Source organism: Bos indicus x Bos taurus, chromosome 7, assembly GCF_003369695.1.
Source record: "Bos indicus x Bos taurus breed Angus x Brahman F1 hybrid chromosome 7, Bos_hybrid_MaternalHap_v2.0, whole genome shotgun sequence".
In the NCBI taxonomy this organism is placed as follows: Eukaryota; Metazoa; Chordata; class Mammalia; order Artiodactyla; family Bovidae; genus Bos; species Bos indicus x Bos taurus.
Genome location: NC_040082.1, coordinates 104,990,345 through 105,005,086, shown reverse-complemented (window position 1 = coordinate 105,005,086; position 14,742 = coordinate 104,990,345). Strand labels below are relative to the sequence as shown.

At 52.8% G+C, this 14,742-nt stretch overlaps 1 protein-coding gene across 11 annotated transcripts in view; it reads left to right on the top strand.

Annotated features, from left to right (window-relative positions):
* The window catches only part of UNC13A (unc-13 homolog A), a 69,501-nt gene that overhangs the window by 487 nt on the left and 54,272 nt on the right, over positions 1-14,742 (top strand). For 10 of the 11 annotated variants that reach the window (XM_027548212.1, XM_027548218.1, XM_027548210.1 and 7 more), the window contains exons 2-6: positions 9,114-9,143; positions 9,735-9,834; positions 11,872-11,989; positions 13,595-13,718; positions 14,425-14,498. In XM_027548212.1, coding sequence (XP_027404013.1) covers positions 9,114-9,143; positions 9,735-9,834; positions 11,872-11,989; positions 13,595-13,718; positions 14,425-14,498 — 446 coding nt within the window. The remainder of the gene's footprint in view (positions 1-9,113; positions 9,144-9,734; positions 9,835-11,871; positions 11,990-13,594; positions 13,719-14,424; positions 14,499-14,742) is intronic. The other variant, XM_027548211.1, reaches the window with a different exon arrangement.

The window sequence follows — 14,742 nt, the reverse complement described above, 5'->3', positions numbered from 1 at the left end:
GTCTGTGTTGAACAAGTTATTATAGGGTTCGTGTGGAAGGAGCTGTAGTTCGAATGAATCCTGCAGGGTCCTTGGAAGGAGTCTTGGACTGTAGGCTGGGATGCGGACCCGCCTCGGAATTCGGAGGAGTGCAGGGGGAGCGGTCTCCAAGCCCTGGGCGTGTAAGATTTGGGTAGAGGGGCTTGACTGTTAGGACTACCGGTGCGCTCTAGGCACTCCTCACCCTGGGAGTGGAGCGGACTTGGGGAGGAGGCCGGGGAGACCCCTTCCAGCATCCTAAGAGAGCTGTGATGGAGGGGTCTGGAGGCGCTTTTCCAGTTACCTCTTTGGTTTCCCTAGTGGGGGCTGGGGGAGTCGCCTGAGGGCCTCACCCTCTCAGCCCTCTTTGGCCCCACGGAACAAACACCTATCCGACCTTCTCCGCAGGGAGCCGACCCCTTGGAAGTACAGTAGCCCCCTGCACCCCTCACGGCCCATCCTCACCTCACCCACTTTGCGCTGGAGGGAGGGAGGAAGGGAGAGGTGGGGTGGAGCTATTTTGGGGCCAGAACGCCATCTGCACCGAGGCCCACGCCCAGGCCCACGCTCTGCGTTTGGGTGGGTGGAGTGAGAGATTCCGGAGGGCCATGACTCCTTCCACCACCCCCCCCCAACCCGCCGCCGCACCCCTGAGGCAGGGTAGGGGAGAAGCCAGCCCACCTGGACCAAGGCGCCTGGGGCACTCCTGAGTTCTCAGCAGGGGGCCTTGGCGGCGGGGGTGGTGGCCCAACCAGGGTTCAAGGCTTATAGAGAGCTCAATCTTGGGTTTTAAGTACCGAGGTCCACCTCCCCTCACTTCTACTCCCTTCCAGAAGGCTGAGGTGGAAGAAGAGGTGTATTGGCCAAGCCTGAGCCAGCAGGCTTCAGGACACCTTAGGCAGCCCGGAGTGTGATGTGTGTGTGTGTGTGTGTGTGTGTGTGTGTGTGTGTGTGTGTGAAAGAGAATGAGAGAGAGAAATCTAGAGATGGGGAGAGAGAGAGAGAGAAGGATGATGAACCCCGGCCTTCTGGACCCTGGTGGGAAGGCCCAGGAGCCGGGAACCGCCCCCGCTGCCCCTCCCCCTTTCTCCCCTCCCCCTGTGCTGTGACTCTCCATTCACAAACCCAGCCCCGCCCGCCCGCTCCCCGCCGCGGTGGCTTCCCGTGTACTGCTAGCGCGGGGCTGTGCTGGCGTGGACGCGGGTGTTCTTAAAGGGACAGGTGCCTCCTTTCCTTGAACTCATTCCTGACGGGCGGGGCTGGTGGTGGGCGAAGGGCCGGTAAAATCAAAAGTCAACTCGTTCAGCCCTTAACCTAAGGAGTTAGGAGAGTCGAGAGGCGGAGCAGACCACCATGCATCCCTCACAGTCTAGGCCCAAGGGGAGGGGGAGGTGAACATCCAAACCCCCTACTGGCCCCTCTCCCCTCCTCTGAACTGCCTAACACTTGAGAGGGGATAGCCCTGGAGGAGGGGGTCAATGGGGGTTCCTGGCTGACTCCTCCAAGCTCACTCTCCTCTGCCCCCTAGCCCCATCTCTTCTCTGAAATCTCACCCTTAACTCTGATGCAAACTGGAGTCTTGGCTACAGGGGTGGTGTGAAGCGGAGGCAATAAGAGGGGTGAGAAAGAATTGTATTGGATGACTTTGTGGAACTTATAGGGAAGGAGTCAGCAGAGTAGAGGGGGCTCGCTGGGAGGAGTAAGAAAGGGGATGAGGTGGGAAGTAGAGCCCTGAGGTGTAACACGAACAGCTGATGCTGGGAAAGGCTGTGTGTGTGTGGGGGGGGGGGGAGTGGGGGGGTGACAGGGAGAAGCAGGGAGAGAAAGAATTGCTGAATGGAGTGGGGGTGATGCCCAGAGTGGGACGTCTTGAAGGCTGAGGGGGAAGGGGGAAGGATCAGGGCTTTCCTTGGATCTGAGTTCATCCTCAGAGTTGAGGAAATACCTGCCCCTGACCCAGGGACCCACCCATGTTTGCCCACACCGGCACACACTGGGGCCAGTACATCCATGCTCAGGCTTGCCTGCCTTGTGTGAACAGAAGTGCTTAGGATTCACCAAGTATCTATGAAGACCATGTGCCTGTGACTGTGCATTCATGGACACATGTGCAGATTTGCATGCCTATTGACACACACATACATATACACTGGACACAGTCTGTGCCACGGACATGGTCCCCATGATACAGGCATGTGTATCTGTACACACACACACACACACAGATATATATCCACACATGTTTGATGCATGTTTATAGTATCCATGTCACCTAAATATCAACACATGCCCTAACACTCAGTCCTGTACCTATGTATACCTGTTAGGGCCCAAATCACAAAAGACACACATGTACACAAGAGTACATGCCAAGGCCATATAGGTACACACATGATAACCCTTCCCTGGACTTTCAAAGCTGTCACTTTGAGCAGGTGGCTGATGCTGCACGCACACACACACTAGTATATGTAGTTTCAGAGGAGTCTGCACGTGTATGAAAGTAAACAAAAATACACATGCTATACAATTGCATAGTGCATACACACACACACACAACAGGTGTTTGTATTTAAGATATCACTCAAAAGCCTGCACATACCTAAGCTCACACCAGCATGTCCCACATACAGCCACACCCCACTCCACAGCACATATGTGCAGGCCCTCACCTGCACTCAGATGGTGCACATGTGTAATTATCCCACCACACATGTACACACACACACTCGTGTACACTCACTTGCCTGCCCTGGTAACGAGCAAATACACATTCAAGCACACACAATGCAATTCTTGTGTGCATATCCTGAACTTACATATGGGAGACTACCCTGTATAGACCTGGCCTCTGTCCCCTCTCATTTCATTATGTAGAGCCCCATTGCCCCTCCCCAACCTTAATTCACTTTCTAAGTCTTGGCAGAGTCCCGAGGCTGCTAATAGCAAGTGCCACTTAACTCCTTTGTGAATTTATTCATATATTTACTCAGCAAGCATTGAGTACCCACTATATGCCAGGCACTGGTCCTGGCTCTTAGAACCTGGCCTTACTCCTGGCCTCATGCTGGTGGAGTCAGATTGGGAGGGATGGGGAGCTAAGGAGAAGGGTTTCCATGGCCCTTTTCCTCTGGCAAGCCTACCCCATTCCTATCATCACCATCTGCCTGTGTCTCAGAAGATGAGGGGAAACTGAGAAGAGAGATCTTGCTCTAGGTGGAGGGCATATGCAAAAACATGATGGTAGTACTTTGGTTCCAGACCTCCCTATATGCCTTGTGGCATTTTGTTAGGCCACTCAGTGTTTAAAAGGCTTCATAAATATTTGATGACTGAATGTTGCATATAAATTAACAATGCATTTGAAGGTGAGTTTGCCTCACAACTGATAATGATATCTACAACAAGTTCCACCTATCCAGCATTCCACAGGCATAGTTTTTAGGACTTTTATGCCCATTCCCCACTTTAATCCTCAGAGCAACCCATATTACAGATGAGGAAAACTGAGGCTCATGGAAGTTCAACAACTTGCCTGGTGCCACAGAGTCAGAGGTGTAGCTGCCTGACTCCACAGTCTACTAGGAGTGAAGGGTGAAGGTCAAGGCTACCCTCAGCCTTCAGGACCTGGAGACACCTAAGTCCTTGCCATGGGGTGAGAATCTGTCTCAGGTTCATCCTTTTCCTTCATCCACTCAGTAAACAGACACATCATGATTTCCCCATTCATCATGGCTGTTCCCCTGCCTCTCTCCCAGGAAGCCTTCACAAATCTCTCTGCCTCTTGCTGCCCTGTTTCTGATACCATCCAGCCAGGGGGTGGGGGAACTGCATCTGGGTATTTGCTTCTACCACCCTCTTAGGCTGCCTCTGGGTTTGGCTCTGATTCATCTTCAGGGCTGCAATCTCAGCTATCTACCTATCTTGCACCTCACTTTCCTCCTGCATACAATGGGTTTCCTCTGTGAATTTATTTTATTTTTAGATTTATCAACTTACCTGTGAGGTGCCGACCAGGACATCCTGAGTCCAGAAGGCCTGGGTTTGAATCCCCAAATCCACCACTTCCTGGAAAGTCCCATAACTTTTTCATTCCTCAGTGTGTCTATCTGTAGAATGGGCACACTAATAGCGTACACTGCCTAGATTTACTGGAACTCTCCAGTCAGATGAGGCATGGAGAGATACCGGCATGATGCATGGCTTCTGGAAAGTTTCAATAAGTGTGAGCCAAAGGCAGGAAAAATCAATGACGGTGTTTTTATTAATGGGGACTAAAAGCTCCGTGAGTGTAGGACATTTCCTGAGAGCTCACTGCGTTCTCAGGCCTGAGGATGGCTCAGTGATACACAGAGGGGGGCAAAAGAAGTACCAATTCTTGGAAGTACTTGGGTAGGGATGAAAAGTTCAGCACCACGGACAGTTCAGAGAGGAGCCATAGATTTCAGCACCGTGGACAGCACGGTTCCGCGTCACTGGACCCGCTCTCAGTGCTGGACTGCTGGAGGAGGCAATGACGTCATTCTTTCAATGACCAGTATTTAATAAGCACCTACTATATGCCAGACATAGTTCTAAGTGGTGCTTGGTAAGCAACACTGACTATCTGTCAAGGTTCTTGGTGTGTTTTTTTCACCTATGGCTTCAATTGGGTTCTGGCTTATTTCTGTCCATGGATGATGAGAGTCCTCATTTATTCTCTCCCAGATGCCAAGTCAGAGGGACCAATGTCCTCATCACAAAGCCCATGTCTGCTACAAACATTGCATATTAAATACCAGACTTCCTAGAATCTAGTTTTGAATTCTCTATGCTTCCCTTCTACCATGTGTAGTGTCTTCTGACACCCAATAAGCACCTCCTGTGGGTGGGCTTTTGGAAAGTGAAAGTCGCTCAGTTGTGTCTGACTCTTTGCGACCCCATGGACTATACAGTCCATGGAATTCCTCTGGCCGGAATACTGGAGTGGGTAGCCTTTCCCTTCCTTAGGGGATCATTCCAACCTAGGGGATCGAACCAGGGTCTCCTGCATTGCAGGTGGATTCTTTACCAACTAAGCTATCAGGGAAGAACCTCCTGTGGGTGGGTTTTTAGCCGCTTCCATTGATGGCTGGAACTCTCTATTCCTCCACTCCCACCACCAGGCCTGGCAGGTTAATGGACCCCAAGGACTGGAGTCTATCTCAATTAGAATCCAGAGTCATCTAGGCCAGTGCGTTCTCAGGCCTGAGGATGGCTCAGTGATACACAGAACCTGTGCATCTGACTACCCACCCCTCCATTCCCCTCCCCTTTCCTGTGTCCCCTCCCCCATTGTGAGCCGCCTCCAGCTCTCTGAGTCCCCATCCCTTAGTCCCGTACCTTCCTCCTCCTTACCTCATACCCTATTCCCCCGCATCCAGGGTACACTTAAAATTCAACCAAATAATAAAGATACTAGTGATGGTAATAATAATAGGAACAACAGTATAATAATGGTAATGCTAATAATGAAGAAGAAAGGGGAGAAGACAGAAGAGAAAGGAAGAAGAAACTGAGACCAAGCAGGGCCATTTCTAGATACAGAAACCGAGGCCCAGAGCCTGGCAGTGCCAATGCCTTGCTCCCACCGCCACCGGCTCTGCCCCCGGCAACAACTGCCTGTGCAACGACATTAATCAGCCAGCGCCGATGGGCGCTGGGGGGTGGGGTGGGCAGGGACCGAGGAGTCCGCAGGCTGCTGACCTGGCCGTGACGCGGTATCTCCAGCCCGCCTGTCAGTGGGCACCTCCCCCACTCAGCACTCCCCGCGGTCGCGTAGCTCACGCCCTCGGCGCCCACGTTATAAATAGCCCGGTGCTTGTGACCAGGAGCTCGCGAAGGAGGGGCGGCGCTTCCGCCCTGGTGACCCCGATACCGCGGGCAGGAGGAAGGCGGCGGGGCGGAGATGTGATGACAATGACTCGGTTCGCTGGCTGACGGGGAAGAGAGATGGGGAGAGAGCCGTGACTCTTTCTCGGAGCCCCTGCCTCCAAGCCCTCTCTTCCTACAGAGCCCCTCCCCCAGGCTACCCGCCCCTCCATTCCCCTCCCCCTTCCTGTGTCCCCTCCCCCATCGTGAGCCGCCTCCAGCTCTCTGAGCCCCCATCCCTTAGTCCCCTACCTTCCTCCTCCTTACCTCATACCCTATTCCCCCGCCATGAGCTTCCTACTTTGAACCCCCTTCTCTGATTCTCCATTCTTCTCTGAACTCCATCTCCCACCCTGAGTCTGACCCTCCTCCCTCTGAGTCCCCATGATGAACCAACACGGATGTCCTCACCCTGGATTTTCTGAAGGGGCCTGGGGCCCTGCTGTTAGAGCTAGAGCTCTCTGACAATCTCCCACTGCCAGTGGACCCCAGCTGAGCCCTTTACCCTCTGGCCTAGAAAGGATTAGGGAGAAGGGAAGGGAGAGAGACTGAGGGACTAGGAACAAGAGAGACAGAGACAGAGAGAGAAAGGGAAGAAGACAGACAGAAAGATGACAGGAGTGGAGAGACACAGAATTGGAAGGAGGGAGCAGGGAGAGACCTTCTTCCTGGAGGAGAGGATGTAGGACAGACCTTGGACAACTTGCTTCCCCTCTGAGACCTGCCCCTCCTAGAACTGCAGGGACCCAGGTTGGGTCAGACACCAGTGAGCTCTTCTGATCCCCCAGGGCCAGGCACCTACCCCACTCTGGTACCTGCTCCCAACTTTTCTTTCCCAACCCTGCCTCTCCTCTCTGCAGCATCTCCCCTGCCCGCCCTCCCTAGTGCAAATCTGTGTGTCTCTTTCTGTCTCTCTGTGTCTCTGTCTGTCTGATTCTCATGTCTTATCGCCTCTCACTTCTTCTCGCTCATTTTCCTTTCTCTCCTGTTGATGCCCCTGTGTGTGCCTTTCTGAGCCTCTGTGTCTCTCCCATCCTTCTCCCTCCCCATCCTCCCCGTGCACCCTCCTCCCCCATTACAGAGTCATTAGGTTTGCCAGCTGAAGCTCCCCCAGGAGGGAGGCCTGGAGCTCCTGCTGGGCACAGTCCTAAGTGCCCCTAAGCCTCACTCAGTCCCAGGGGTGAGGGGCTAGGTGGGTGGGCTCTCTGTAGTCCGGGTGGGGCTGAGGGTATGAGAGGGGGCATGTGGGACAGGGGGAGGGACCTTGTGGGAGAGAGAACTTTGCCTGTGCAGTTATGTGCCTCAAGTGGGAAGATTTTGGATGCGGAAGAAAGAGACAGAGAGGGAGAGACGGAGATGGAAGCCCATAGAGGGGGTTTCACTTGCCCAGAGTCACACAGCACCATAGTCTGAATCCAGCTCCACCTGACTCCATGCTGAACCAGGGCTCAACTTTCCTAATGCCCAGTCAAGGGCTCTATCTGCCTTCTACTTTCCAAAACCAAATCCAGGTATAGTGGGCATTTGCATTTAAAATCTGGGTCTTAGGGTGATGGTGGTGTTGGTATAGGAAGGCGCTCATTCCCTCTTCTGCTCTGCAACTCTGGGGAGCTCACTCAGTGCTTCTGGGCACCAGTTCCCACCCCCACAGTCGATCTGCAATGGGAACAAGTAGTATTTACTGACTAGTGTTTAGAGCCACCCTACTTCCCCAGCCCTTGATGGGAATTCTCTTTTCACTGGCTCCATTCAGGTACTTCTTTGAGAAAGAAATTCAAGTGGTGAGGACAGAGAAATGAAATCCCTATGGGAGATTGAATCCCAGATGGGAGGCCATTGTACTTGCAAGGAAAAAGGCTGAACTTGACTCTCAAAAAAAAAAAAAAAAAAAAAGGAGAAAGAATAGAAATGCAATTCTGATTGTAGGAATTTATCCTTTAACTTACTTGCACACACTCTTCAAGACATGCAGAGGGTATGAAATGTTACCATTTGTGTAGGAAATAGCACACACATGCACACAACTGCTGATGCATGGACTATCTGTCTCCAGTCCCATGAGGAACAGCTAATGTTGATTGCATCCTGGAGGGATAGTGAGAACTGGGGTAGAAAGAGCCTCATTTTCATCGTATAATCTTTGGGTTGCTTTGGATTTTGTAAAATATGCATGATTGCTTGCTCAAACAAAAATAGTCTCTTGAAAAGTTTAAAGGGAAAAGGAAATACAGAAACCAGGAGTGAGGCCTCAGTTTGGCAGCAGCTTTTGGGTGGGAGTAGAGAGTAATGGTAGAGAAACACATTGAGGGCAGATATAGAATCTGGGAGATACTGAAAGTGAAAGTTTAATACCCTGTAAGAAAGTCCAGTAATGAATGAAATTGCTTTGAATCACTCGGGGCTGTGGGGTTATGTAAAATATGAAGAGACTGGACCACCTGGGACCCTGAGGTATATCTGGCTTGCGCCTTTCACAGTCAAGTAGGGCTGGACAAACTAGCAACCTACCTGGCCAGGACTGGGATGTCTCTATGTACACTGCAGCTTCAGCTCTCTGGGTTGATTTTTCTCACTTCTCCCAATCCCTTTTGAATATTGGACTCTAAACCCTGGGAGCATTTGATAGGACACACTGAGCTGGACAGTTAGGGGAGAAGTCTCACTAATCTAACTGGGGGATGGGAATCATTGGAGATTGATTCTCCTTCCTCCTCGACCTCCTTCTCCCCGACTCCCTGGCTCCTTCTAAAGAAATCCTGGAGGGCTTCCTGTAGGAGGTCTCTTCTTTTGAATCTTTGTTCAATTGTGAGTAAAGTCACCACTGGAGGGAGGGAGGGAGCTTTGGGGAAATTTGATGGGGAGGAGGGTGGGGCAGAGAATATTCCCAAGGTCCAAACTTCCTTCCGTCACAGGTCTGCCTGTGCTCATCTGTCTGATGACTTCTCTCTCTCCCACTCATCCCTGCCTCCCTCCTCTCCTTATTTCTCTCCCTCTCATTGTCTCTGCCTCTGTCTTTATTATTCTCTTTTTTTAATCTGGTCTCTTTATCTGCCTCTTTTGCTCTGTTTTTTGCCTCTCTTCTCTCTCTCTTTCTGCGTCTCTCTCTCTATCTCTCTCACTATGTCTCTATTTTCCTGTGTCTCTCTGTCTCTCTCCTCCCCACCACTCTCCCCGTCTCCCTTCCCTATTTCTGTCTCTCTCCACAGTCAAAAAAGCGAAGTTTGATGGTGCCCAAGGTAAGTACCCTCTATTCCTGTCCTGTCCTGTGTTGCCTGTCTGTCTCTCAGAGAGATGAGGGAGGGTGTCTGAGCCAGTGATGGGGAACTTGGGCTGCACGTCTGCGAGCATCACAGAGAGCATCGGAATTGGTCCGGGGTCCCCCAGCAGTCTTCCCAACCATCCCCTGAAAACCCTAATGGGAATAGGGCTCACCCTGAGCCAGTGGTGCTTCCCAGGATCCTAAGAGATAGGGCAGGGACTCTTAGATTAGGCTACGGGGAACAAAACTGGGGCTCAGAGAGGCAAAGGAAATTTCTTATGTCCGTGGATATTGGAGGTCATCATTTCTAAGCATAAGGATTAGGCATCCCCAAATTCCCAGTCTCCCTGCACCAAGGCCCCACCCTGGTGTGCTCTGAGGCACTGGGGTGGGATTCTGGGGGCTGACCTGGGGGTGGGAGGCACAGAATCACCCCAGTGTATTGGACTTGGGGTGGCCCCCAGAACTCACAGACCCTTGGGGATCATAGTGGGGTCACTGAGAGCTTGGGAAGGGACACAGGGGGGTGCCTGAGCCCCTGCACTGACATCTGCCTTCACTGCCACAGAGAAATTCAACACCTACGTGACCCTGAAGGTGCAGAATGTCAAAAGCACGACTATCGCTGTCCGAGGCAGCCAGCCCAGCTGGGAGCAGGATTTCATGTTGTGAGTCTGCAGTGACTGGAACCTGCATGGCCTCACCCCCTGGCACAGTCAGGCCTGTCACTGGTCCCGCAAGGCACAGCCGGACACTCGGGTGTCGTCTGGGACTCCCCTCCCTCCTCCTTCAGCCCCTTGTCCAGTCATCAGCTTTGCCTCTGAAGCGCTTCTCGAATCCAGTCACTTTCTTTTGTCTCCGAGGCCAGCAGCCAAGTCCCCGCTGCCCGCCAGCCTCCACCCTGGCCTCCTGCTGCCATCCGCCTCCCGCAATCTGTTCTCCTCCAGGCAGCCAGGGGGATATTTTTAAAACTGCAAATCATATCCTGCCACTCTCCAAACTTGCCCCTGGCTTGTGGCTCATCAACCTCGAAACAAAGCCCATATCCCTCCCTGTAGCCCCCCGAGACCTGGTCCTTGTGACCTCACACCAGTATGTGCTCCATTTCTCCTGGCTCACCTGCCCCAGATACACTCACCTCTGCATGGTTCTGCCAACATGTCCAGCTTGTTCCTGCCCGCAGGACCTTTGCTCTTGTCCTCTCCCCATCCCAGCTGGCTCCTTCTGGTCCTTTGGGTCTGAACTGTGTCACCTCCTCAGGGCAGTCCCCTCTGATCACCACCCTCAAACTGTAATTGAAGAGTAGTGTCATGCCTCACCATCAATTGTAATTTTATCCATTTGTGTGACATTTGATACATTTCTGGCCCCTTCCCCTGGACTATGACCTCCAAGAGGGTAACGCCCTATTGGTCTCTGCCCCTGTGACCTCCATGCCAAGCACAGAGGCTGACACATAATAGATGCTCAATAAATATTTGTCTAAGAACTGAATGAATTCATGGTCTGGACCCTCTTCTCAACCTGGAGCCACTTACGACCTCCTATTAAGTGAAGTGAAGTCACTCAGTCATGTCCGACTCTTTGTGACCCCATGGACTGTAGCCTACCACGCTCCTCCATCCATGGGATTTTCCAGGCAAGAGTACTCAAGTGGGTTGCCATTTCCTTCTCCAGACCATCTTCCTGACCCAGGGATCGAACCTGGGTCTCCCACATTGTAGGCAGATGCTTTACCATCTGAGCCATCAGGGAAGTCTCTAGGAAGGCCTCCTATTACATCCTTCCTACTCTGATGATGGCCAACATCTGCCGTGACCTCTTCCAAGGTGTTGATTAAATCAGTTTTGCCTTACAGCCCTGGGAGAGAGTGTGCTAACACAATCCTCATGTTACAGATGAGGGAACAGAGGACCGGAGGGGCAAAGCCACCTGCTCAGTGTCATATAGCCTCTAGCTGGCAGAGCTGGAATGGGGACCCAGGCAGCCCTCAACCCCTGAGCAGAGGCTGGCTGGAGACTGTGGGAGGCCATGGGAGAATCCAGAGTTGGGATTCTGGAGCAAGGGGGCACTTAGAGAAGGGGAGGAAGGTGCTAGTCCTACAATTTAGGGGAAAGGTGAAGGGAGAGGGAAACAATAGTCCTCAACTTCCCCTAAAGCCAGTTACTGAATGACCAGGTATATTCAAGGAGAACATTCCTTAAGATGAATCTTTGGTAAATTGGTAGATTCAGTGAATTGGACATTCATGAAGATTTTCCCCCCAAATCTCTACATTTCCTGCAGGGAAAGTGCTTAGAGGTGGGATCATTCATATGCTTAAGGGTGTCCCCGTATGATTGGAGAGGGATGACACTGGGAAGGATGAATTGCCCTTATCATGGGAGTAATAGGGAGCCATGGAGGGTGTTGGAGCCTCTTCCTCACTTAACCAGCATTCTCAGGGTCTGAGGGCTAGAGGAAGGGCCAGGTGAATTGAAGGTACATGTAATACTTGTCCCCACTCCTTCTTTCCCAACTTGGAATCCTGATTCTGCTGTGACACCCTAAGCATGTAACTTAGCCCTCTGGCCTCAGTTTCCCTCTGTAGAACAAGAACTACTGTGTCACCTTCCTGGCTGGCACTCATTCAGACCTGGGTTTGCATTCCAGTTGGTCGTGTGTCCAAAGGCTATTGAACTGACTTTTCTGTCCTCTCTCAACAGTGAGATTAATCGCCTGGATTTGGGGCTGACAGTGGAGGTGTGGAACAAGGGTCTCATCTGGGACACGATGGTGGGCACTGTGTGGATCCCCCTGCGGACCATCCGCCAGTCCAATGAAGTGAGTGGTTGGATAGGAGTGCCTGGGAGGGGCCTAGAGGCCAGTGGTCTAAACGAGACAGGCCTCTCTCTCCATCTCCTGACAATGTTCACATAGGCGTTCAGGGTGGCTGTGGCAGCTCCAGTCACCAGGCTGTAAAGTCCTTCCATCTTGTCATTCTGCCTTTCTCCCCACGTGGCTTCCATCTCATGGCCCAAGATGGCTGGCCAAGGATTACCATTGCATCTGCATTCCAGTCAGGGGAGGGAAAGGTGACAAGGGAGGGGGTTTGCACTCCTAATCAAGGGCCCAAACTGGAAACTGCTCAAGGCACTTCACTCACATGTTATTGTCCAGAACTGGCATGTGGCCCCACCTACCTACAAGGGAATCTGGAGAATACAGTCTTTAGCTGCACAGCCCCACTAGAAATGTATCCCTACGGAAGAGAGGAGAAGGGATATTGTGAGCAACTAGCACTTTGTGCCCAGGTGGGCATCCGGGAGGGAGGTTGCAGCTGTCCCAGAGAAGTACTAGAAAATAACCTTGGCCTCCTTCTCTAGCCGCCTGGCCTTAAATCTCACCCCCTCCACTTGACCCCTAGAATCCTATCCTGCCCTCCCTGCCTATCACCCTGGGAGGCCTTCCAGGTGGCATCCACCAACTTTGCCAGCCTTATTTCCCCCACACCGCAACCTACACTCCTCACGGGTCCCACAGATGGCTTTTGAGCTTTCTTTCAGATACACTGTTCTCTGGGTTTCAAGTGTCCTCCTTTCCATCACCTTTAAGCCCAGCTCCAATGTCCTCTCCTCCAGGAAGCCCCCCTTGAATCCCTCAGCTCCCCTTCCAGCTTCTGGTCTTCCCATGGCTTTGTGGTGCTGGGAGTGTCTGTGTCAGACTCTGTGACTGTGGGCTTCTCAGGGATTGCCCAGTATGGCCCAGGCTTAGAGCAGGCACCAAGGAGGGTTTATTGCTTAATGAGTGAATGGAAAGGGAAGAAAGGGGTGCAATAGTCCAGGCAAGCGATTCCAAAAGGAAGCCTTGTGGCTGAACCACAATGTCCTCAGTGACCCCTCCCCCCAAGCGTGAGGAGGGCCTTGTCATCTGGGACAACTGCGACCTATGGCTGGGGACCCTGGACTGCTCCCCTGACCCCTGCCAGCCTCTCCCTGGGGCTACAGAGCATCAGTCTCCTTTGAGAGATGAAAACTGAGGTTCAGAGTGGACCCCACTGCTCAAGAGCTCATTTCCCTGAACCAAGTGGGACTGGTTCATTCACTCTGGGGGTTTCCTCCCAGGATGGTGGTAAGATCAGGTCTTCTATCTGAAGCTGACCCCTCAGGAAGGATGAGCGCTGTGCGAGGCTGGGACCACCCCTACCTGACCCTGCAGGTCCCTCTCTCTGGGTTCCCCAGACCCACCATGATGCGTTGAATTTGTGACCCTTCTTCTTGGTTTCCTTATCTGAAGTGAGGATGTGGCCCTGTTCTTGGCCTAAGGGTGAGATGAAGGGAGAGAGGCATGGCACGTGAGGGCAGAGGCCTGCTGGCCCATGCACAGCAAGTGTGTGACTCACCTGGCCTCACGCGGGACCCCACCCCCTGTCACCCCACCGCCCCGCAGGAGGGTCCTGGAGAGTGGCTGACCCTGGACTCTCAGGTCATCATGGCGGACAGCGAGATCTGCGGTACTAAGGACCCCACCTTCCACCGCATCCTCCTCGACACCCGCTTTGAGCTGCCCTTAGGTGAGTGTGGTTGGGGAGGCGTTGGGAGGAACACTTGCTCAGCCTCAGGAGAATGACCAGGCCTGGGTGGATCCAGATAACCCTTCATGTCTATAGCCATACCATCCTGAACGTTCCTGATCTCATCAGATGACCCTTCATTCTGAGGATGAGGCTCCCCCTCCCCAGAAGAGAGTCTCCCAGATCATAGTCAGCAGAGATGTGTGCCTGCTGGGTACAGAGCACACTCCAGCTCCTGCAGGTCACGAATGGGCTGCCAGTGCTTTTCAACCTATGGGGCTCAGATATGAGCTGTCCTGGCTGGCCCTTGGTGAGGTCTTAGGCTGCAGCAGTGAGCTGGATATGGAGAAGATACAGACAGAGGCAGAAAGACAAAGAGAGAGAATCAGAGAGAGATGTAGAGATAAGCAAAGGCAGAGACACAGAGAAGCCTCTCTACCTTTCCTGGAAGCAGCTCAGTTCTCCCATGTCATCCTTCCAAGAACCCATGGCATCCCCATCCCCTAATGCTAGGGTACGCCTCCTCTCCTGTCTTCCATTCATTCCCAAGGCAGCTCTGGGTGGCGTGGTGGAGGGGGTGTTTCTGTTTTCCTGTCCTCTCTCCCCACTCACTGGAGACCAGCCCCATAGGCGGGCAGGACACACTGGATGGAGGCTGAGGGGCAGGGAGGGGCTCCCAGGCTCACGGCCAGGCCTCTGCCTCCAGACATCCCGGAAGAGGAGGCCCGTTACTGGGCCAAGAAGCTGGAGCAGCTGAACGCCATGCGGGACCAGGATGAGGTGAGCGTTGGCATCATCTTCCTCTCTTTCCTTCCTCTCTCTCTCCTTGTCTCCCCATGTCTTCCACCCTCTATTTCTCTCTCCACTTGTCTTCCCCTGTGTCTGTGTCTCTAACTCTGTAACCTGCCTAAATTCTGTGATTCACGTGGTCCAGTCTCAAGCCAATGATGGCGTCAAGGAACAGACAGCCCACCAAGGACGTGATGATATCAATGGACTGAGGTTCTATATTTACTAAATACTC